The sequence below is a fragment of the Protopterus annectens genome, chromosome 3.part0 (assembly GCF_019279795.1).
Source record: "Protopterus annectens isolate FY-2018-M chromosome 3.part0, PAN1.0, whole genome shotgun sequence".
Taxonomy (NCBI): domain Eukaryota; kingdom Metazoa; phylum Chordata; order Ceratodontiformes; family Protopteridae; genus Protopterus; species Protopterus annectens.
The window spans coordinates 264,059,363-264,083,431 of NC_056731.1; the positions used below are offsets into that span (position 1 = coordinate 264,059,363).

Sequence of the window (24,069 nt, forward strand, 5' to 3'; positions counted from 1 at the left end):
GCGTCTCGATGTACGAGTCTCAAATTTCTCAGCAGGGTATGCATCAATCCACCAGTTGGTGTACCCCCTCATGGACTCTTCCTAAATGCCAAGGAAAATAGTATTTTGTGTTCAGTAAAGCCTTGACCACATCACTGTATATCTCAACATGAGCACGTCCTTAAAACATACTCTGACTTCAGAAACCTGGATGCTTACTTTGACAACAAGTTTTTTTTTCCCCTCCACTTCCTGGTTGTGGTAAAGTCCTTAGCTTTACACAGCTTATCTGTTGTGTTTCCTCATCCACATTAGAGTACATCTGTATGCATATGTGCTCCTCTCCTGTCTGACCCATTGTGGAATGCAAAGCCTCTTTTGGAATGTGCCTAAAAGCCTAGCACAGCTGGAATGAGGGAGAACACAAAGGTTCCTAAGGAAAAAAATCTCAGGTCTAAGCAAGTTATCTACCTGGAGAGATTAAAATACTTGTCTCTCTGCTCCATGTCATAACAGGCACCTAAGTGATGACTTTTGCTTTTGTCTGTTGTGAAGTTTAGTTTAAATAAATGTCCTTCAGATGTACAAGAACGGACTGTACAGTTTGATTAAACAGTGAACTGACAGAGGAGTTTAGTAGCATGAAAGGCTTAACAAGGGTAGTTCTGAACGTCGGATTCTCATTTAAAAAATGTTAGAACAGTTAAGACCAGAGCTTTAAAACTGTTGGGTTTATTGATTTTGTTCAGTGGCCTTTCATGCTATTAACCATCACCTTACTCAGACTCTGTACATTTTTTGGCCTGGAACGTAGCACATCCACAGCTGTATTATCTTTTACAGACATCATAAATAGGGCCAGAGATGGATACCTTGTATCCCCTGTGTTCTTAGACCTCTTAAAGGCCTTTGATAGTCTCACACCCCTTATTCCTTGATACCCAGTCCAACATAGGCTGTTTCCCTGCCACAATACAGTGATTTCAGAGATACCTACAAAATCAGAAGCAAGCCATTAAATGGTCTGACCAACTCTTCCCCCTTTCTTCATAACCCAATTGGAGTCCAAGGCTCCATCTTAGGTCCCCCACTATTTAACATATTCACCAAAATTTACATACCTCCTCTTACCCTGGACCTCTTAATCAGTATGCAGACAACTTCACCATAATCCGCTGCACCTGCTGCATCTCTCACACTCTCAGAATTACTCAACAAAATCACTCACTGCTATTGAATTTTGGCTCACAGATGCCCAACTTTTTCTAAATCCTAAAAAAAACAAACTCATAGTCTTTCTCCCAAAAAATACTTCCCTCACCTCAGACCAGTTTAACATCTAGTCAGCCAACAACACTATCATCGAAAGAGTACAAGAAACAAAACTACTAGGTGTCATCTAAAGCAAACTCTCACCTTTGCCCTCCATATCTAGCAAAACATAAAGAAAACACACAGGCACCTATGATTCTTGTATAGAAACAGACAATTCCTTACCACATCAACCAAGACTACCCTAGCAAAAACTTTCCTTCTTCCCTCCCTGTTTTATAGTTTTTGTAAAATTACCAACCTGCAAAACTCCACCAAGGCAAAATTGGAAGAATGCTATAACAAAATCGCAAAGTTCGCCACTAACCCCGAATACCATACTCACCACTGCAAACCACTAAGGGAACTATATTGGCTGGAACTCTCCAACCAGTTGTCATATATCCAACTAACTACTACACAGAAACTAATCTACAAACCCACTGCCTGTCCTACCCTAGACAAGTGTGTCAAACCCTATATACCAAGTAGATCACTCAGATCAGAAGACAAAAACCTACTAGAAATCTCCAAACCTTCTAAACAACATGGTCAATGTCTACACTCTTGCACTATTTCTAAACTACGGAATTCTCTCCCTTCAAACGTCATATCAACCCAAAGCCTGCCATTCTTTAAAGCCTCTTTAAAAGTGCACCTAAGTAAGTCCTGGCTCTGCAAATGTTTATCTCCAGGTTAATTCCTCTCCACCACTACTCCTCTGCCTACCCTCATTTATCTTTCTCCAGTCTCTTCATACTTCCTGTATATCATTGAAATTTACCAAAATCTCTTCTCATCTCACCTCAACCTCTGTCTACATTCTTCTTCCCGTCTCTCCCACCTCTACCTCTGTCTGCTTTCTTCTTTCTGTCTCTCAAGGTGCCACTAAAATCATATCTCAAATTTTTATGCTATTTTTCCCCTTCCCTAATTAATTCTGTTTTTGTACAGTCTATTGTAAGCCTGTCCTTGTGTCATGATGCCTATCAGTACATCAGCTATTCTTCATCTCTAGTAAACTGCAGTTAATACATAGGAATGACTTGGACATTAAGTTAAATTTTTAGCAAAACACTTAAGTAACTGCATGCATTAGTCTCTCAATTTCAACATGTAATGTTGTTTTTCTGTAAAATCTTATCAAAGATGTAGTTTGTAGTTGCAGTATATTGTGTAATGTCATATCAAAGATTTTGGTTGTAATTTTTTTTGTAATCTACCTATGTATATGAGCTTTTCTCCCCAGACCTCCCCTGAAAATGGGTTGTATGACCCAGTCAGGCTATCCCGATTAACAAATCTCAAATAAACAAACAACCTCATAGTCTGAGTCAGTGCTGCAAAAGGTAGCATGCTTTCATTTTGGCACAGGAGGCTGTAGGTTTTCTTTCCAAGCCAGGTAGATAGATTTCTGACTCTGCAGTGCATCATTAGGGGCGGGGCACCACACTCATGAGTGTTTCGTCCTTTTGATGAGACATTAAACCAAAACCTCATCTTACTGAGTTGGTGGTAGTGCTTGTGGGTGTGAAAGTTCCTACAACACCTATTGAAAAGAGCAGGGGAAGTTTCCCGATTCCCTGACCAAATATCCCATGATAAAATAAAATAAAAAAACTAAATAGAGACATTAATGATTTCAAACAAGGGTGGATCTTTGAATGGCCCAGGGAGGAAATAAGATCCACTACAAATCACTTTAACCCTAGCACCAGCCATCCTGCATCCAGTAGGAATGACACATCTGTGTCTAGAAACCATACTGGGACTGAGGAGCAAACATCTGGCACATTGAATACATCTACCAATATTACAGGGACACCTGTGGCCACTACGGCAGATAGGATTGTTGAAACATCCTCAGAAACAGGAACCATTCCTAAGAAAGGGAGTACATTTCTCCCCATCACCACACAACTTCCGGTTTTTCTGAATCAAACCAGTTACAAGAACCCAGGAACTCACAGTCAAGACAGAAAAAGAAAGAAAATACTGAATTAAACAGTTCTATAGTGGTGAATATTTCTCAATATGAATTGACCCAAGCAGAAACTTCTGTTTTACAGAAGGGGTTAACTTTCATACCCTCTTTAAGATCCGATCTGAATGAATTTGTTATAGACATAAAACATTTTGGACGTAATGTGACATTAAGAAATATTTATGGCACAAACACAGAATAAGTTAGAACCTTAAGGAAACCAAGTACATTTGTACCTGTAGCCCATCCTGCTGTGGAATTATTCATGCGGCTGTGTAATAATGCAGTTGAGAAATTATGAATGGACACGCATACTAAACATTATAGAAACATTACGTATGAAGAAAGACAAGCCCTATGCAACTTGCAACAAAATGAGAATGTGGTAATCAAACCAGCAGACAAAGGAGGTACTATAGTGGTTATGGATACTAATTGGTACAAGAAGAAAATGACCACCATGTTACAAGATGAAAAGACATACCATAGAGTTACACCAATCCAGTTAAATCGAACTGTACAAAAAGTGTCTTCCTTACTTCAGGATATGTTGACTGAAGGCCAAGTAGATATGGACCTTTACAATTTTTTGAACATCACAAAACCCACTGTTCCGAATATTAATGGACTTCCTAAGATTCATAAGAACCTTCACAACCCTCCACTACGGCCTATAGTAGCAGGACAAGAGTGGGTGACAGAAACAATGTCACTGTTTGTGGAGAAAGAATTGAGAACTATTTTAAAATATTTTGATACAGTTCTGCAGGATACTGATGACTTCTTAAGAAAGATAAATCAAACCATGAATAACATTACGGATTATGACCACCTACTTGTGACCACCCTGGATGTGAATAGTTTATTCAATTCCATTCCCAACGAAGCAGGCGTAGAAGCTGTAAGAAAGATCTTAAGCCATAAAAAAACTGTTAATGAAACCAGTAGGATTTGTGCTTTATTAGATTTAGTACTGGAAAATAATTTTGTGTATGATACGTGGTGGTGCTGCGGTAGCATTGTCGCCTCACAGTAAGACGCTGTCCGGTTCGATTCTCCGCTAGAGCGTCTTCTGTGTGGAGACATGCGTGAATGGGCGTACCTTCGTTGAAGTTTGTGCGTCAGGCCTGGCAAGCCGGTACATAAAAATCAATTGCCAATCATTCGCGGACCGGAGTTCCACTGTGGCGACCCCTAACCGGTACATCAATCTATTGGCAAAAATGGAGGGTAGCCATGGGCACCCCTTGTGTGAACAGCTACTCAAATCTTGTGCTTGTAAACTGGGAATTGGAGCATGTATTCAACTGAAATAATCCATGGCATGAGTGCATCAAATTTTATGGTCGATTTGTGGATGATCTTTTTATTTTACGGGAAGGAACTGTACCACAATTTGAATCATTCCATCAGTATCTAAATAGGACTACTACTTTTTTAAACTTTACAGCAGAACACTCTCATAATCAAGTTGCATTTTTGGATGTGAATGTTATTCTTAACGAAAACATGTTGGAAACCGAATTACACCAAAAAAATACATGAAAAAATCATTACTTGTTGAAAAGCAGCATGCATCCTAAACATGTCACTAAAAATATTATGCGAAATGAAACACAAAGAATACATAAAAGATGTAGCAAAGATGAGACAAGATAAAAGGAAATTTATTTTCTACAACAAAACCTAATAAAGAGAGGCTATAATGAAAAAGATGTGAATGTTCAAGAAGTTATCCCAAAGAAAAACAAGACAGAAAACAGAACCACCAGAGTGATGTTAACTTACAGCACAGACAACACACAAGTTAAATCCATAATAAGGCAGTTTTGGCCAGTCATCACCCAGGATGCCAAGCTAAAAGATATTGTAGGTGAAACACCATGCTTTGGCTATAACAATAAGAAAAATGTAGAGGTTACTTTGCACAAAGGATGGGTTTAGCAAACATAAAATCGTTGGACATAAAGGCACGTTCAAGTGTGGCCGCTGCACAGCATGCCCACTGATTGACTGTAATAACGAATTTGAACATCCAAAGACAAAGAAGAAATACACCTTTAATGTCAAAGCCACTTGTATAACCCCCAATGTGGTGCACATGGCTACCTGTAAACTATGCCCTGCATTCTATGTAGGAAAAACTAATCAGATGTTTAAAAATCGCATTTTGAGACATCAAAGAGACATTACCAATAAAGATCCACATAATGCTTTAGCAACGCATGCTGAAAGAAAAGTCGGTCATTCTTTCACTTATAAGGTGATAGACAATGTATATAGTGGAATAAAGAAAGGCGACATTGAAAATATTACTGAATGCAGGGAGAGTAAGTGGATTGTGAACCTCCATGCTGATATTGAGCCAGGCTTGAATAACATCATTCCACTGAAACCTATACTAAAAGCTAGAAGACCAACTGTCAGCTAACATGGAGGTGTGTCTGACTTAAAAATTCATGACTGGTCACACCCCTCAAAAGCAAAAGGTATAGGAAATGGAACACCCCCAGCTGAGAGGAAAGAGGATTGGTGCGTTTAAACAGCTGATTGACAGTGTGATGATTGAATGATTGTCTCAACAGTAAAGGAAGCAAGCAATATAAAAAGGAACTTCCAGTCCCAATCTCTACAATCTGAAGAAGATCCCGAAAGCACTTATCATTTGGAATACATAGGGACTGTTTTATTCTACATCAAGATTTTAACTTCTCCTACAATAAAAGGATTTTAACTGCCATTAAAGCTAGAAGCTTTTATTTGATGTACTAGATTGGTTAAGCTGTTATCACAGTTCATCACAGCCACATAGCAGCTACTACGTCTTCAGTGTGGATACTTTTGTATATCAGACCAAAAAGGCTGGATACTTTGAAGCCATCATAAGACTGGAAACTTTGGAGCCATCATTTCGCTATGGTATACTGCATTCACAGCGTGAATATCTTGTAAGTGCATTTAATTTAAGTACTGGAAATGTATGCAAGTTTTTTGCTGTATATGTTGCACTTTTAAGTTTTATATCATTTAACCACACTACCTATTGTCCAAGAGAACTTTACTTCATTGGCCATTGTTGTACAGCGTTTCATTTTGAATACTGTAAATATCCCATGGTAGTGTAAATACCACCTCTGGTCTCCCCTGAAAAGAGGCTACAAGCATAGTGGGACTAACCCCCAAAAAGGTTCAGTCTGTTGTATGGCTTATTTTGGAATGCAACTCTTCTTTTTATACATACACAAAGACTGAGGATATCCCCATTACTAACCTGAAGAAAAGAATATTGCTCTTACAAGTCCTTCAGATATAAATCCTTAGGATAAGTGTTAGAAATACAAAAATGGAAAGAACAATTGGATACAGTGCTGTGAAATTTCTTCTTGTATTAAACAGGAAAGGAAGAAGGGTAGCTTTGTTTCTGACATGTACACTGTTACAGGATAGACTGATAGTTATCAACTTGCTCATTAAACTTAAAGTAAAGTTGACAAATAATCTGAGTTGGAAACAGAAAACTTTATCAGGACCTGAGTGAGCCTGTCTTGAAGACAGGATAATCTGAACTAATATGTTTATATGTTGATAGTACTTGAGAATCTGAGCTAGTTTTGACTGTATTGGCCAACATGTTAAATATATATATATATTAGGTTTAATATAGATAAACAATAGCAAGACACCACTTGCATTTGTGAGCTCAGATATTTAAAAAGGCATTTGAGTAATTAGCTGGGATTGTCTCTGAGGTATTAAAAGCAGTATGACTACCCTATTCCTATATTTCAATTCTAATAGACTTGCACAAGGGTTTTATAATGCATTTAAAAATGCATCCGTATTTCTCAATTAACTAAGGACCCAAAGCGAAGATTTCCCTTATTCCTGTTAATATTTGCAGTAACAATGGCTCCATTAATAAATGCTATATTGCCATTTAGTGAAATATGGGGTTATAATTATGTAAATTTAAAAAAGGGAAAAATATGTCTTTGCATTTGATTCACTGTTAACATAATCAAATCTAAATGAGAGCTTGCCAGGTGCCAATCTCTGTTGAATGATTTTCAAGTTCTTTCAACTTTTAAATTTTAACTCCTAGTTAAACTACACAGCTGACAACTGTTTTGAAAATGAAATCAAATCAGCTTGTCTTTACAGTGATATCTGCAAAGAGATCTAATATCTAATTATGGTAACCTTATCCTTGTATATAGGTATCAGATTAAATTATGCCAGTTATATAGCATACAAACCAGGTAATGCAAGTGTCTCACCTCTACTTTTATACAGTTTCTCAAACTCATTTTGGCAAGCAGACTATAACTTATTTTATTGGTGCCTACTAAACTACTACTTAAATTCATTTTATGAAGTATAAATGGCAAATTACATTAAACTATTGTATGAGATGCCCAATTGGGGAAATAGGATTCTTAGAAACTTTTGCTGCAGCTTTAATAGTTAGTGGTACTACGGCTAGACAGGTAGCTCCATCTTAACAAGCAGCATCCAGATCTTCATACACCATCACAGCATCCCTGTCTGTCACACTAGTCAGCAAACTTGGATTACAAGTGATTCATAGAAATGCATCATTTCCTTTCTAAAACAATTGTTTGAGTAATTAATATTCACATATAGCTGTTAAAGTGAATGTTTGTAATTCAGCAAGTAAAAACATTAAGACTTCACACTGAACAAAGCTGGACTCCATTTGTGGGAATATTTAGAAAATGATACTAAACTATATAGTCTTCAGGAAGTGGAGGCAAGGCATGGTTAAAAGGTTCTCAGTGGCTACAAATACAACAGTTGAAACACTTAGGAATGCATGTATTTTATTATTTACAAAGAGGTTCTCGCATATCATTTCCTGGTATATTGTTATTACTACCTGACATCTGGAGATCAGCAATGTACAGTTAGCTTTATATTCTATGATCTGTAATGAAGTTTGTGAGCAATAGTTCCCATTAAGTGCGGCGATTAATGCTAAAATAGAGTATGCACTGTAATGATAATGAAAAAGAATGTCAACAGAGCCCTAGTAACAGACACTTTTCTGGTGTCTGTTTGGAAATGTTTCCTTAGAACTTTAATAATTCCATGTGAGATACTAAAGCACATTTCAAAGAGAAATGTGTTTGTAATGCATGGAACACTGTCATTACGCTCTGAATTTGAGGAAAAGATAAACTTGTTAAACTCGTCCCTAGTGTGAGCCCTGATCTTACTAGTGATTTAGGGATGCAAAACCATGGGTATCATGCTAAGGACTAAAAGCAGACCGTACCAGATGGCAAAAAACAGCTGTAGAAGGTAGAACAACTTTTGATATCTGCTTAGAGCTGCGTTATTCTACGCTTTCTGTTTACTGGTGTAGCAGAGTGAAATGTCTATCTGCTTTTAAAGCTGTTAGTTTTACAGTGGGGCACTTCATTTCACTACACTACATTCTTTTTTTGTTCTGTACCAGGTAGTACATGGGCCAGATAAAGCTGTATGTACTATAAGGCTTTATGACTGGGTCACTGATCATAACCCTTTGTAATGTGTTCCCAACACAGATACCTAGGTTCAACTCTTGAGCTTCGCTCTCAAATGAATTTCTTTGTGTCCATGTCTCAGAACATGATTGTAGTTCTTTGTTGGAGACCCACACAGGCCGTAACAACAGTAGATCTAGAGTACATTTTTTCCCGTTCTGCAAATCTAGGAACATTCTAGTCTGATGCACATTTGTCAGATATTAAAGAAGATGATCAAAAATGCATTAAATGCTTAATATTGTTTAACTCAGTCATACAACTGCACATACATAAGTTTTAAGGTCAGATATTTCTGTTGCTGTTATAGTAGCACACAAAATTATAACAAGACTATGGAATAAATTAACATTCCAACCTTTAAAACTGGTTAGTGCTAACATGGCAGTACAGATGACTAAATCTCCAAACTATTAATCAGCTGCTTCCAGTAATCAAGGGGTACATGGTTTGATTCTTTCCACCTTCAACTGTGTGATCCTGAGCAAGTCACTTAACCATTCAGTAGTCTGGGTTGCTACTAAAAAGGGATGTGTGTCCAGTAGGCTCACTTGGTTAACAGATTAACAAGTATGTAAGAAATTAAAAATACACACACACCTGTATATTAGGGAAATGAATACAATGTCATTTGAAGCTGCACCAAGCTTATGTAATGTAAAATACTGTCCCATGACCCAAAGTAGATATGGCAGTGTAAACAAGTAATTAAAACACTGTACATTCTTTTTGATGAAAACTAAACCTAATGAGTTCAATTCCTGTCCTTCATGTGTTGTGTTGTATACTAAAAATAAATAAATAAATGTTTTTACATACAGGTTTATAGATTCATAGATATTTCAAGGACACCGAGTTCCATGACCATTCCTGTCTTGTTACTACCCTCCCTCTGGCTGCACCTCCTTTCCACAGAAGGGTCTTAAAAGTCAATTCCAAAGTAAATTTTTAGATACCCATACGGTCATCCATTTCGTTAAGGAAGATAGTGATTTGCACTGCTTAACATGTAGGAGAGGTTTATTCCAAAGGTTTGGGAGGCACTTGGATATAATCATGTCCTACCCGATATGTTTTATTTGTCTTTTGGTGAAGATTTAGGTCACTGATTCGATATTTGTGGAAATATTGGACTTGAAACAGGAGGTCCAACATTGTTAGATCTCTAATGGTGCTGTAAGCAAGAGAGAGATCTCCCCTCAAAAGTGTTTGAGACACTGAATAAAGGGCTAGAGCTTTTCAGTCTGTGATACTTTTGGTTAAGAGCCATTGGGATCTTTCCAATTGCTTGATGTGGTTAAAAAGATACATTTCAGTGGGAGTGTTGTACTCTGTCATTGGCCTGGTCCATGCTGAGTGTAAGGGAGTGATTATCTCTTTAGATCTTGATAATATTCTTTTACCAATAGATGAGCTAAATAAAAGGATTGTCTAACGAGATGTCATGTGATGGTCTAAGGTATCTAGATCTCTATCTGCATTTTCGTTTTGTAATGGTATGCTGTCTGTATAGCATAATGAAGGGAGAGATTATCTACCAAAAGTGATGATACCACACTTTTATTTTTTAAGTAGGGTGACTTGACAACAACTCCCAGTTTGCAGTTGTTTGCAGATTTTGTTAGCCAGAGGTCTTGTCTGTCTGCTTGGAGACTTGAGAAGAAAATAAAAAGAATTACCAATACCAAGCTTGAGAAGTATTACTGGTCACTTTCAGGTTTTCTGATGACATGCCTCTGCAACTTGCACTGTATGGGTTCTGTGCGTTATCTAGTTTATCATCTCATCTTGCCACATACAGGTTGATTTTTTTTTTTTTTGTGCATTTAGCTTTTGCATTATACCAGCAGAGTGAATGATATTAACCTTGGCAGGTTAACATACACCACGTCTACTGCATGGCCAGCATCTACAGCCTCTGTTGTCCTTTTGAAAAAATTACCAGATTAAATCATGACCAGATGTACCCCCCCCCCCCCCCCAAAAAAAGCCACACTGCTGGGGATCAAGTCTAACAAGATTCTTAGTATTCCAGTTCACGAGGTCAGTTATACATTCTGTGGCTTTGCAGCTAAAGCTTCTAAGGTTGGTAAGACTGTAAGCACCCTTATGGAGCTCTAAATAACCTGAAACAATATGACTGTCTTGTACTTGTGAAAATGAGATTTATGTCCGGTATCATTTACTGCTAGATGTTTTTTTTTTTCGAATTGTCATAAGTTATCCTAATTCTTAATGAAAAGCATATTTAAAAATAAATGGAATGATCACATCACAAGATGAGCTGTTTACTGTAAAATAACTTTGTTGCATAGAATACCTTACTTTATGCCTCAACCACTTTTGCTTAGAGCCGATCCTTCAAGATTCTGTGTTCTAGACGGGATAAGTTGATCTTGACGGCTTGGTGTAAATTTACAGTGTGCATGAGTTTTTCATAATTTAAATGATTTTTATAGTTGATGTTTATCTCTACCTGGATGGCGAAAGTCAATTTTATTATAACTGCAACTGTAGTGAGTATCAAATGAATTCTTCTATGGATGTGGAGTGAAAGTCTATAAGCTGTAGGGAGGTTCCTAAATGATGATGTATTTGGGTGTTGTAAATTGTAGGTGGCTAGCTTTCCAGTAGTAGTACGAAACGGAGTGATTTTAACTGTTTTGCTGGTTATAGGCGAGCCGAATTTTCTTATCAATAAAAAGTTTTTTTTATGTTTAAGCAAGAAAAAAAAAACGATTCTGTATTCTACCTTTGTGTTCCATCATAGAATGCAGAAAAAAAAACATGTCCACCAAAGATATGGCATTTTCTCCAAGGTATTGTAATCCAATGCATTTTGATTGCAAGGAAGGTGCATGTTTCATTATTGATTCAATGTAGTGCTATTTCCAAAAGTCACAAGAAGTCCAACATACCTGCTAACATATTTTTCATTTTATTTAAGGAGATCTTCAGGAAGTTGAAAGGCTTCTGGGTGACAAGAATGTACATGTTAACTGTCTAGATGAGGTAAGAACTAAATATCACATCATGTATCTTAAAATGTGATGCTAAATATTAGATAAAGCAGATAGTGAGACCATTTTTTCATGTAGTCTAATGCATATAAATAATCAAATGAGCCTCTAGAAAATGCTTTGAATTTAGCAATTGTAACTAGCATCTTTAATTCACCAGAGCATATGATTTTTATTTATATATGTTTTTTTACCTGCATCTGAAGTCTTGTTTTTCTTAAAATATTGTATCTTTTTTGAGAATTAACCCGAGCACACAGTTCAGGTCGATGCTATGCTGAGTCAGAGGTACTGGAAGATGCTGACGGCTGGGGAGGAGGAGGTCCAGAGGAGCTTGTGGTGACCCAAAAAGGGCATTTTTTACTTTTATCTTCTACTGTTATCTGTGATAAAATATGTACACTCATAATATGTGTTGCATAGCCGCACATAATGGCCATCTGATGTTGCATTAAGAATAATTCCACATAAATTTCATAGTAAAATTATAAATTAAACTACTGGCTCTCATCACCCCATTCCAAGTGTGAATGGGACATGTACTTTCACCTGAATGCCTGGCATTTGAGTATACCATTCAAAAAGACTGCCTGTATGCTAAAAACCTGAATAAGTAAATGAAAGGAGGACAGAAGTTTTAATAGGCAACATTAAACTCTGGCATCTGTGTGTTATTTGGGCATTGCAACACTTAAACTACATAGTGGTGAACAACAGCTATAATTGCTATATGGCCTGAACTCTATATGGCCATAGTCCAGAAACCTAATGTGCACTTCATGTTATGAAAGTGGATATAGTGACAGAAGGTTGGCTATTTTCAAATTCAGAAAAAAAGGTATACAGTAAGCTGTCAGCACTATAGTCAGAAATAGACTAAAACCAGAGTCTATGCTTTCACTATGCCCTAGAGTGTTGGGGACAGTAAATGCTGGATGTTCTTCTTGTTTCACTGTTGCAGTCATTACATTTGGGTAATCTGCTGGCAGGTTGCCCTCAGTCGGCCTGATTAACAAAGTCTTGGGTCCTGCGTCGGTTGCTGCCCCTTCTTCCATGACGTCAGGTCATCAAGGGTATAAAACATGCAGCCGATGCCATTACATCAGTCTTTCTTGCCGCGCGGTGCCCAAAGCAGAAGCAGTTCGCAAGTGCCGGTTAGCAGACTCCTGAAATTTTCATTTTCGAGTTTCAGATCCGAAGTCTTCAACTAAAAAGCTAAGTACCCCGTTGGGGAAACTTTTTCTTGCTCCTTACCGATGTCAGTAAAAGTTAATAATTGCATTACTTGTGGGAAGCAAATACCTCATAAGGATTTTCATTTGTACTGTATTCCTTGCCTAGGCCTTGACCACAACGTACCTTGCTGATGTTCATCGTGTTACCCTGCTGCAGTCATCACACTCGGGTTATCCTGCTGTCAGGCGGTCCTGTAGTCGGCCCAAATTCCAAAGTCTTGGTCCGGCGTCGGTTGCTGTCGCTTCTTCCCTGACGTCAGTGCGACAGAGGTATATAAGAGGCATCCGACGCCATTTTCTTCAGTTGTTCTTGCCGCGCGTTGCCCGAAGAAGAAGCATTTCGCAAGTGCCAGTCGGCCGACACCTGAGATTTGAATTTCAGTCCGAAGTCTTCAATAAAGCTAAGTACCCCGTTGGGGAACATTTTCTTGCCTCAGTCCGATGTCAGAAAAAGTTAACAATTGCATTTCTTGTGGGAAGCAAATACCTCATAAGGACTTCCATTCCTATTGTATTCCTTGCCTAGGCCCAGACCACGACATCGCAGGTTGTTGGTTTTGCACTAGGTTTAATAAACGAACTATCAAATGCCGTTTTGACTTCGCACGGCATTATTTTGGTAGGAAATTTAATTATATGCTGTCGGAGCAGCCGACGACCGCCACACATAAAAAATGCAAGGATAAGGACAGGCAGCCTAGGACCAAGCCAGACTCCGAGGCCTCAGCTGGGCCTGTCGCCGATTCTCCGTTTTTCAGTAAGGAGCCTACGCAGCCCCTGACCGCAGAACTGGAACCCCCAGACAGCTGCGGATTCCCAAGCGGAGCCTACTAGGCCGATGCAGCCACCTACCGACACCGGAGCAGAAGTAGACACCGGTGCAGCGGAAACACCTTCGGTTGCAGAGGGTGTCTTCAGACCAACTACACTCACCATTAAATCTTTTGCTAAGCTTAAAACTCATTTAAAACCTAAGAAAACTGTACATCAGTCTACAGTTCAAGGCCCCATGCCTAAGAAACAGATGCTTAAGATGGCTGAAGATTTGATTACCCTTATCAGGGGTTCCCATCCCCCTCCTGATAAAAGACCAAGACAAGAGGAGGATTATGCATCCTCTGACCAGGTTTCACTCTCCTCAGATTCCTCTGAGGAACAGGATTACACTTTTCCACCTTATGAAGACTCTGATGCTGAAGACTCTATTCCCTCAGCATCTCCCCCTGAAGACTACTCCTTTGGGGAAACTTTGCATACCATGAGGGAACATTTCCACTGGGAAGGCCAGGATTACTCAGATTCTAAGAAAAGGCTCCGAGAGTTCCTTTTACTACCCCAGCACAGACCTCTTGCTATCCCTCCTGTTTTAGATATTGTGGATGATGTTTACTTGGAGTCTAGTTTAAATCCCAGATTCTCTACCTCCTGCTCCAGCCAAACCAGACAGATACTACAGAGTACCTGACTCTCACAAATTCCTTTATAAAAGCCCTGTAGCTGACCCAGAAACAATTTCCCAGGGTCCTAAGGGAGCAAATGCTTCTATGGCTAAAAATCCTGTGCCCTCTGAAAGGGATTCCAGAGCCGTAGATAGATGGGGAAAGAAAATATACACCTCAGCAACTCTGGCTATGAGAGCATTAAATTGCCAGTTTCACATGTTGAAATATCAGCAATTCCTAATGTCTCAGTTAAAACAAAAAATGAGCACACATTCAGAACAGTCTGAATTCAAGGAAATGCAGGATCTGTTGCATGCAGCTGAACAGGTGGGCAAACATACTTTACAATGTGGATTTGATTCATTGGAAGCTACCTGTAGAGCAGCTGTTACTGGCTGTCATACGTAGACATGCTTGGTTAAAAGAACAAACCCTCCCTGACCATGTTAAAGCAAAATTACTGGATGCACCTTTACGGCAGGATGTATTATTTGGTGTCAAAGCAGAAGAGGTTTTAAAGAAAATGGAGGATAAGGCAAAGTCTATGCAAACAGTCAAGGATTTCTTGCAGGCACAACCCCCTCGTTTCAGCAGAAAGTGGCCAACAAAAAACTGGTCCTTTCCAGCTTCAGACAGATCACAGAGGGGCAAATACAGACGCCCAAGGGGCAGAGGTCAGTCACAGGGCCCTTACAAACCTCGGCAATGGGGTTCTGCCACCCAGAAAAGAGAAGACAGGCCCCAATCTAGCAGAAGACAAACACAATGACTCTATCCTCAAACTACCAAGCAAATATCTCCTGGCAGCTGCCTTGGGAGGAAAACTAGCATTTTTTGCAGACAGCTGGCACATTATCACAAAAGACAAATGGGTTCTAAACATTGTCTCAAGGATACAGATTCCACTTTCATACCTTACCAAGGCTCAAAGGAATGCCAAGCCTGCCACCAAATCAATGGGCATAGGCACAAAAACAAATTACAGCTCTCATGGACATGAGAGCCATTCAACAGGTACCTACACAGGAGCAAGGACAAGGATTTTACTCAAGACTCTTTCTAGTCCCAAGAAACGACAAAGCATGGAGACCACCCATTCTGGATCTTTCAGTTCTGACCCCCTATCTGCAAGTACCAAAATTCAGGATGCTTACACTACAGCAGCTTCTTCTCATGCTGGGCAAGAATGCTTGGCTAGTCACTTTGGACCTCAAGGAGGCATACCTGCATGTCCCTATCAGACAAAATTGCAGAAGATACCTCCACTTCATTGCAGGTTCAACACATTATCAATTCTCTGCATTGCCCTTTGGCTTATCTACTGCGCCCAGGGTCTTCACAAAATGCCTGGCACTAGTAATTGCATACTGCAGACAAAGAGGAATTCAAATATACCCATACCTGGACGACTGCCTTATTCAAGCAGAAAGCAAGGACATTCTTTTAAAGCATCTGGCATTTGTCAAACACCTTCTAAGTTGCCTAGGGTACACAGTAAACGAAAAGAAATCAAAACTAGTGCCCTCACAAAACATAATATTCCTGGGTGCCAGCTTGAATACAACGGCCCAGATGGCTTATCTCACGCCAGACAAACAACGACAGCTGATTCAATATTTCAAAATAATGGCAACAAAGACCCAACTCCCTGCAAGAAAAATTCTGCAGGCCTTGGGATTCATGGCATCTTGCACACTACTAATACCATTTGCAAAACTGCATTTGAGGAAATTACAATGGTACCTGAAAAGTGTATGGACTCAGCACAGCCACAGCTTGGAAACAATAATACCACTCATTTCCTGCCTTCAACAGGAGTTTCTGTGGTGGGCACAGGCATGTCACCTCAACAAGGGTCAGCCTTTCACCTTACCCACAGCCAGGCAAACTATGACAACAGATGTATCGGACTATGCCTGGCAGGGCAGTGCATTCAGGGCAAATGGACTCCAGGTCAAAGGCATCTGCATATCAATCAAAAATAAATGCTAGCAGTACAGAATGCCCCAACAGCTTTCAAGGACCTTCTACACCCAGGACAACTAATAATAAAGATGGACAATACCACAGTAATGTGGTACATAAACAAGCAAGGGGGCACACAATCCTACCCTCTATGCAGGCAGGCAATGACCTTGTGTAACACTGCACTGTCTTACCAGGTTCAATTACAAGTACAATTCCTGCCAGGAAAGAAAAACACATTGGCAGACAACTTAAGCAGAAACATCATGGATCCACACGAATGGAAACTAGATCCACAAGTATTTGCAATGATAGCTCAAAAATGGGGACGCCCAGACATAGATCTGTTTGCAAGCCCCCACAACCACCAACTTCAAAAATTTTGCACAAGGACCTTCCATCTATCAGCTTGGAAAGTGGACGCCCTCTCATTCAGTTGGAAAACATTAACAGTGTATGCCTTTCCTCCACTACCTCTTCTAGCAGAGGTACTGCTGAAAGTCAAATTAGAGAGGCCACAAATGTTGCACTAGACTGGCCACGCCAGCATTGGTATCCAATTTTAAGGAACATGGCCCAGGGCCCACCATGGATTTTGCCACAAATTCCTCACCTGTTCACCCAGCGAGACAATCGGATTCTACACAGCCAGCTCAAGACTTTAAACCTGTCTGCATGGCAAATTACCTAAACAACCAGCCAACACCTTTATCCAAAGCTGTTATGGATGTCATTCTGGAGGCCAGGAGGCCCAGCACCAGGAAAACCTATTCAGACAAATGGAAAAGATTTTGCGCTTGGAACCAGTGGAACCAGGCTAAAGGCCTAATTCCCCTTGATCCAAACATCCCTCAGATTCTACAATATTTAACTGAGATGTTACACAAAGGACTTTCCTTTTCATCTATTAAGATCCACGCCTCAGCAGTTTCAGCTCATTACAGCACAGATCCTCCTTTATTCTCACATCCTCTCCTAAGACAGTACCTCAGAGGGGCTAAGAACTTAAGACCGCCAAGGAGAGCTCCACCACCTACTTGGGATCTCAACTTTGTTCTGGAAAAGCTTACACTGCCGCCCTTTGAACCAGCTTTTTCAGCTGATTTAACATTTCTTTCATGGAAAACTGCCCTACTACTAGCAATAACCTCAGCTAGAAGAGTCTCAGAGCTACAGGCACTAATGGCAGTGGAGCCTTTCCTCGTTTTTCATCAAGACAGTTTCTCTACGAAGTAACCCTTCCTTTATGCCAAAGGTGGTATCCAGTGTGACCCTAAACCAAACCATTCACTTGCCCACCTTCTTCCCAAACCTCCAGAACAAAGGAGAAAGACTCCTGCACTCTTTGGACATTCACAGGCAATTACGTTACTACTTGGATAAAACTAAGGCTCTCAGAAAAACTGACCAGCTCTTTGTAGCCTATGCTACAGGATCACAAGGAAAAGCTATCTCAAAACAGACCATTTCTAAATGGATAGGGCATTGCATACATTTCTGCTACTCGCATCACAGGAAACCAGTACCTGCTAACATTAGGTCCCACTCCACCAGGGCTACAGCTACATCAGCAGCCTTTCTCAGGGAAGTGCCAACCAAGGATATTCTGGAAGCTGCAACTTGGAGTTCAGTGCACACCTTCACCAAACACTATCCCCTACCTCTGTACTCTAAGACTAGAGCTGGTTTTGCCACTGCAGTTTTGCAGGGCCTACTAGCCTCTTCTAACCCTGTTTGACTCCACCTCCCATCCTTAGCTTTGGGATTCAACCCAAGTGTGATGACTGCAGCAGGGTAACATGATGAACATAGTACAGTTTTGTACCTACCATAAATGTAGATGTTCGAGTGTTCACCCTGCTGCAGTCCAGGTTACCCTCCCTCCCTCTATCCCCTCTGAAACAGCTGAACTTATCTCTACCACTCTATCCTATACTACCTCTGTGGTGTATTTGCTTGTGCCCAAGGGTTTTTGTTTTATATATATATATATATATACATATATATTTTTATATATATATATATATATATATATATATATATATATATAAATAATATTTATATATATATATATATATATAAATAATATTTATATATATATATATATATATATAAATAATATTTATATATATATATATATATATATATATATTTATATATATATATATATTTATTTTTTGCCTACCTATTGGGGGCACCTGACATCTGGGGCAAGAAAAACTGAAGAAAATGACGTCGGATGCCTCTTATATACCCCTGGTGCACTAACGTCAGGGAAGAAGCTACAGCAACCGACACCGAACCAAGACTTTGGAATTTGGGCCGACTGTGTGATCGCCTGACGGCAGGATAACCCAAGTGTGATGACTGCAGCAGGGTGAACACTTGAACATCTACATTTATGGTAGGTACAAAACTGTACTTTGGTTTTGTGCTTTATTTAATCAACGCACTATCAAACGTCAGTACATTTTTGCTTCTAAATATTTTATCTCACGTTTTAATTATCCAGAAATGTCATCGGTTAGCAATCGGAATACCTAAAAAAGAAAAAGACAGACAGGCCGTTGAGGTCCAAAACTGCCAACGACGCTTCTCCTAAGCCAGTCGCCAGTTCGCCGGTACTCCAGTGAGGCGCTTTTGCAGCCCCTGATACCCACTACTTCTGATTTGCAGGCCTCTACTGAGACCCATTCGGAGTCCGGTATGCCATGAGATGCTTCAATTATGGGACCCGCGGATGTCTCTACCTTGGATGGGTCCAGAGCCGCTGTGCAGGCACCGGCTTCTGAGGGTGATGTCCTTCAAGGATGCATCTGCAGTCATAACATATGGGTTGTCCTGCCTCAGGCAGCCCTTCGGTCGGCCCGATTCCAAAGTCTGGGTCTGGCCTCGGCTGATGTCGCACTTTCCCCGACGTCAGAGCGTCTGGGGTATAAAAGCATCAGCCGACGCCATTTTCCTCAGTCTTTCTTGCCGCGCAGTGCCCGAAGCAGAAGCTGTTCGCAAGTGCCGGTCGGTCAGATCCAGAGATTTCAGCTACCGACGACTTCGAAAAAAGCTAAGTACCCCATTGGGGACTCTTTCTTGCCTCAGCCGATGTCAGACAAAGTAAATAATTGTTTAACTTGTGGGAAACAAATACCTCATAAGGATTTCCATTCTTACTGCCTTCCTTGCTTAGGTCCAGACCATGACGTATCAGCTTGTTTAGCCTGTGCCTCCTTCAACCGACGGACTCTTAGACGTCGGTCGGAGTTTGCAGAAGAATTTTTTGGAGCCGCTTTTGCTTATAAAATGCCGTCGGAGACTCAGACTTCGCATATGGTCAAAAAACGCAAGGAAAAGGACCGACACTCGTGGCCCGCGGTTTCGGCTGAAACCACGGCTAGGCCTACCGCAAGTGTCTCTGTTTCGGCCAAAACAGAGTCCACGGCGATTCCTACTACCGAAACCATACTACCGACCACCGAGGCCAGAGAGGCCCCGGCTGAGTCGGCTTCAGAACTCCCTACAGAAGCTAGTGTTCAGGAATTGTCCGACACCATACCATTGGACATTTCTACCCCTGCACGTGGGGCAGCTAGGCCCCCAGCTTCTATGTCTATTAAGGCCTTCTCCAGGGCTAAAGCTGCCAAACTTTCAAAAGCTTTGCCTGCCAAATCTACATCCCAGAGGCCTTCCTCTAGTTCACAGATCCTCAGCCTTGCTGAGGACCTCATCTCCTTAATAAGGGGTTCACAACCTCCTCCAGACAAAAGGCCCAGGACTGACCCCTCTGAACCTCACTCCTTAGATTACTCCACGGATGGATCTGATTTGTCAGACCACCAGGAAGGGGCCTAATCGCCTTACGAGGATTCAGATGCAAAGGAATCTATCCCTTCGGCCTCCCCTCCTGAAGAATTTTCCTTTGGGGAGACCTTACACTCCATGAGAGAGCACTTTCAATGGCAAGGTCAGGATTTCTCTGATTCTAGAAAAAGATTAAGGACATTTTTGCATTTGCCTCAGCATGGGCCCTTAGCTATACCTCCTGTTCTAAATGTAATTGATGATGTGTACAATGATGTCAGTACAGCCCCTGATTCTCTTCCTCCGGCCCCTGCCAAACCTGACAGATATTACAGGGTCCCAGATTCTCATTTCCATCTGTATAAAGCCCATGCTGCAGACCCAGAAACTATTTCTCAGGGCCCTAAAGGGGTTGCAGCCACTACTGCCAAAAATCCCCTACCCTCTGAAAGAGAGTCTAGAGCTTTAGAGAGATGGGGAAAAAAGGTTTATACATCTGCTACTCTTTCTGCCAGGGCATTAAACTGTCAATTCCATATGATACAGTACCAAGAATTTTTGTTAGATCAACTGAGTAAGAAACTTTCTTCTCCTGAACCCTTAGACCGTAAATCCCTTCAGGTTTTGGTACATAACTCACAACAGGTTAGTAATCATTTTTTAAAATGTGGCTATGATGCACTGGAAGCTTCATTTAGATCAGCTATGACTGGGGCAGTTATTCGCAGGCATGCCTGGCTGAAGGAGCAATCTTTGCCAGACCATGTCAAAGCTAAACTCCTCGATGCTCCAATGGAGAAACAACATTTATTTGGCTCCCCTGCACAGGAGATTCTAAAAAAGGTTGAAGAAAAAGCAAAATCTGTGCAAACAGTTAAAGATTTCCTGCAAGTTCAACCACCGAGGTTCAGTAGAAACTGGCCTACAAAGAATTGGTCCTTTCCAGACTTGTCCAGAGCACAGAGAGGCAGGAACAGGCACCCTAGAGGCAGAGGTCAATTGAAGGGCCCCTACAGAGGCCGTCAGTGGCAGCCTGCCAACCAGAGGAGTAGTGCAACAGCTACAACTACAACCACTACTACAGGACAGACCCAATGACTTGACTCTGATTCCGCCTACCAGGGATCAACTGGAAGCACCCTTGGGCAGAAAGCTGGCTTTATTCTCAAACTGGCATTGCATTACAAGGGATACATGGACATTGCAAATAATAGACAAAGGATACAGGTTTCACTTCCACACTTTGCCAAAAAGAAGCGGAATGCCAAACCTTCCACCAAACCAGAAGGCAGAGGCTTTCAGACAAATCAGCAATTTACTTCAGATGAAAGCTATAGAAAAGGTACCATGTACAGAACAAGGCCAAGGATTTTACTCCAGACTATTCCTTGTACCAAGAAAAGAAAACCAATGGAGGCCTATTCTCGACCTGTCCGCACTGAACACTTATCTCATTGTGCCAAAATTCAAAATGCTGACCCTACAGCAACTTCTTCCCATGTTGGGCAAGGAGTCTTGGCTGGTAACTCTAGATCTCAAGGAGGCATACCTGCATGTCCCTATCCGACCAGATTGCAGAAGACACCTCAGATTTCTTGCAGGATCAGAGCATTATCAATTCTCAGCATTGCCCTTTGGCTTATTTACTGCACCCAAAGTATTCACGAAATGCCTGGCATCAGTAATTGCACATTGCAGACTTCAGGGAATTCAAATTTATCCATACCTGGATGACTGCCTGATATAAGCGGACAACAAGAAGAAATTGTTAAAGGACTTGGCCTATGCCATACACCTGCTACAGACCTTGGGATACACAGTCAACATCCAAAAGTCAAGACTAGTGCCATCCCAAAGGATAACTTTTTGGGTGCGGATCTGGACACAATCACACAGATGGCTTTTCTCACAGAAGAAAAACAAAAACAACTTCCAGATTACTTCATGACTCTGACAAGACAAACTCAGCTTACTGCAAGGAAAGTCCTGCAGGCCCTGGGTTACATGGCATCCTGCATAATTTTAATTCCACATGCCAGGCTGCATATGAGGAAATTACAATGGTACCTAAGGAGTGTATGGTCTCAACACAGTCAGTCTAGAAACCATGATACCAATCATTCCATGCCTTCAAAAGGAATTCCTGTGGTGGGCTCAGGCCTGCCAGTCCAACAGAGGGTTGCCTTTCAACAAACCAAAAACAAGGCAGACCATCACCACGGACACCTCAGACCGAGGATGGGGAGCACACATGGAGGACAAATGTATCCAAGGCCTATGGCCTCAAGGGCAGCTAAGCATGCACATAAACCAAAAGGAAATGCTGGCAGTGAGGCATGCAATCGAGGCATTCAGACCCTTCCTCCAACAAGGACATCTGTTAATAAGGACAGACAACACCACGGTCATGTGGTACATAAACAAGCAGGGAGGCACACATTCCTAACCTTTATGCCGGATGGCTATGAATCTGTGGAATCTATGCCTGAATCTCAATATCCAGCTGCAGGCCAAATTCGTACCAGGAAAAGAAAATGCACTAGCAGACAGCTTAAGCAGAACTACCATGGATGCACACGAATGGATGTTGCATCCAGACATCTTCAAACTCATAACAAAGACATGGGGAATGCCGGAGATAGATCTGTTTGCCTCCCCACTCAATCACCAACTGAAGACATTCTGTTCAAGGACATACCACCCACAAGCATGGAGGGTGGACTCTCTCTCTTTCAGCTGGAATGCCCTAACAGTATATGCCTTTCCACCTCTCCCATTGATGTACAAGATTCTACTGAAGATCAGGGAGGAACAGCCAAAAGTGATACTAATAGCTCCAGACTGGCCAAGACAACACCGGTACCCACTATTGAGAAGCATGTCTCAGGCAAATTCATGGCCTCTTCCCCTATGGACTCTTCTTCTAACGCAGAACAATTTCAAGACCCTGCATCCCAACTTGAAAACATTGCATCTAACTGCCTGGAAAATTCCTTAAATCCCAACCAAACTGTTTTATCTCAGAGGGTGAAGGACATCATCCTAGAGGCTCGCAGACCTTCCACAAGGTAGACATACTCAGCTAAATGGAAGAGATTTCTCATTTGGAGCACATCAAAGGGCACAGATGTCACAGTGGCAAACCTAGCACACATCCTAGAATACTTTGCAGAATTGTTTCACAATGGCCTGTCTTATTCTTCCATTAAGATTCATGCTTCAGCAATTTCAGCAGAATACAATATGGATCCACCTATCTTCTCACACCCTCTACTCAGGCAATTTTTGAGAGGGATCAAAAATGTTAAACCTCCAAGAAGACCCCCTCTACCTGCATGGGATCTCTATTTTGTGCTGGAAAAACTGACACTGCCTCCTTTTGAGCCAGCAGCATCAACAGACCTACAGTATTTATCTTGGAAAACTGCATTCCTTCTGGCAATCACTTCAGCAAGAAGAGTATCTGAGCTACAAGCATTAATGGCAGTGCAGCCTTTCCTTATTTTCCACCAGGATAGAGTGTCACTAAGAACCAATCCTACTTTCATGCCAAAGGTGGTATCTAGGGTATCCTTGAACCAAGCTATTCACTTGCCTACGTTCTTCCCTAACCCACAGAACAAAGGGGAAAAACTTCTGCACACCCTGGATATACACAGACAACTACGCTACTATTTGGACAGAACGAAATCTAGCAGAAAAACTGACCAACTTTTTGTGGCATATGCAACTGGGGTGCAAGGAAGAGCAATTTCCAAACAGACAATTTCAAAATGGATAGGGAATTGC

At 41.0% G+C, this 24,069-nt stretch overlaps 1 protein-coding gene across 2 annotated transcripts in view; it reads left to right on the plus strand.

Annotated features, from left to right (window-relative positions):
• The window catches only part of ANKMY2 (ankyrin repeat and MYND domain containing 2), an 821,123-nt gene that overhangs the window by 285,925 nt on the left and 511,129 nt on the right, over positions 1–24,069 (plus strand). For both annotated transcript variants that reach the window (XM_044064747.1, XM_044064750.1), the window contains one exon: positions 11,771–11,835. In XM_044064747.1, coding sequence (XP_043920682.1) covers positions 11,771–11,835 — 65 coding nt within the window. The remainder of the gene's footprint in view (positions 1–11,770; positions 11,836–24,069) is intronic.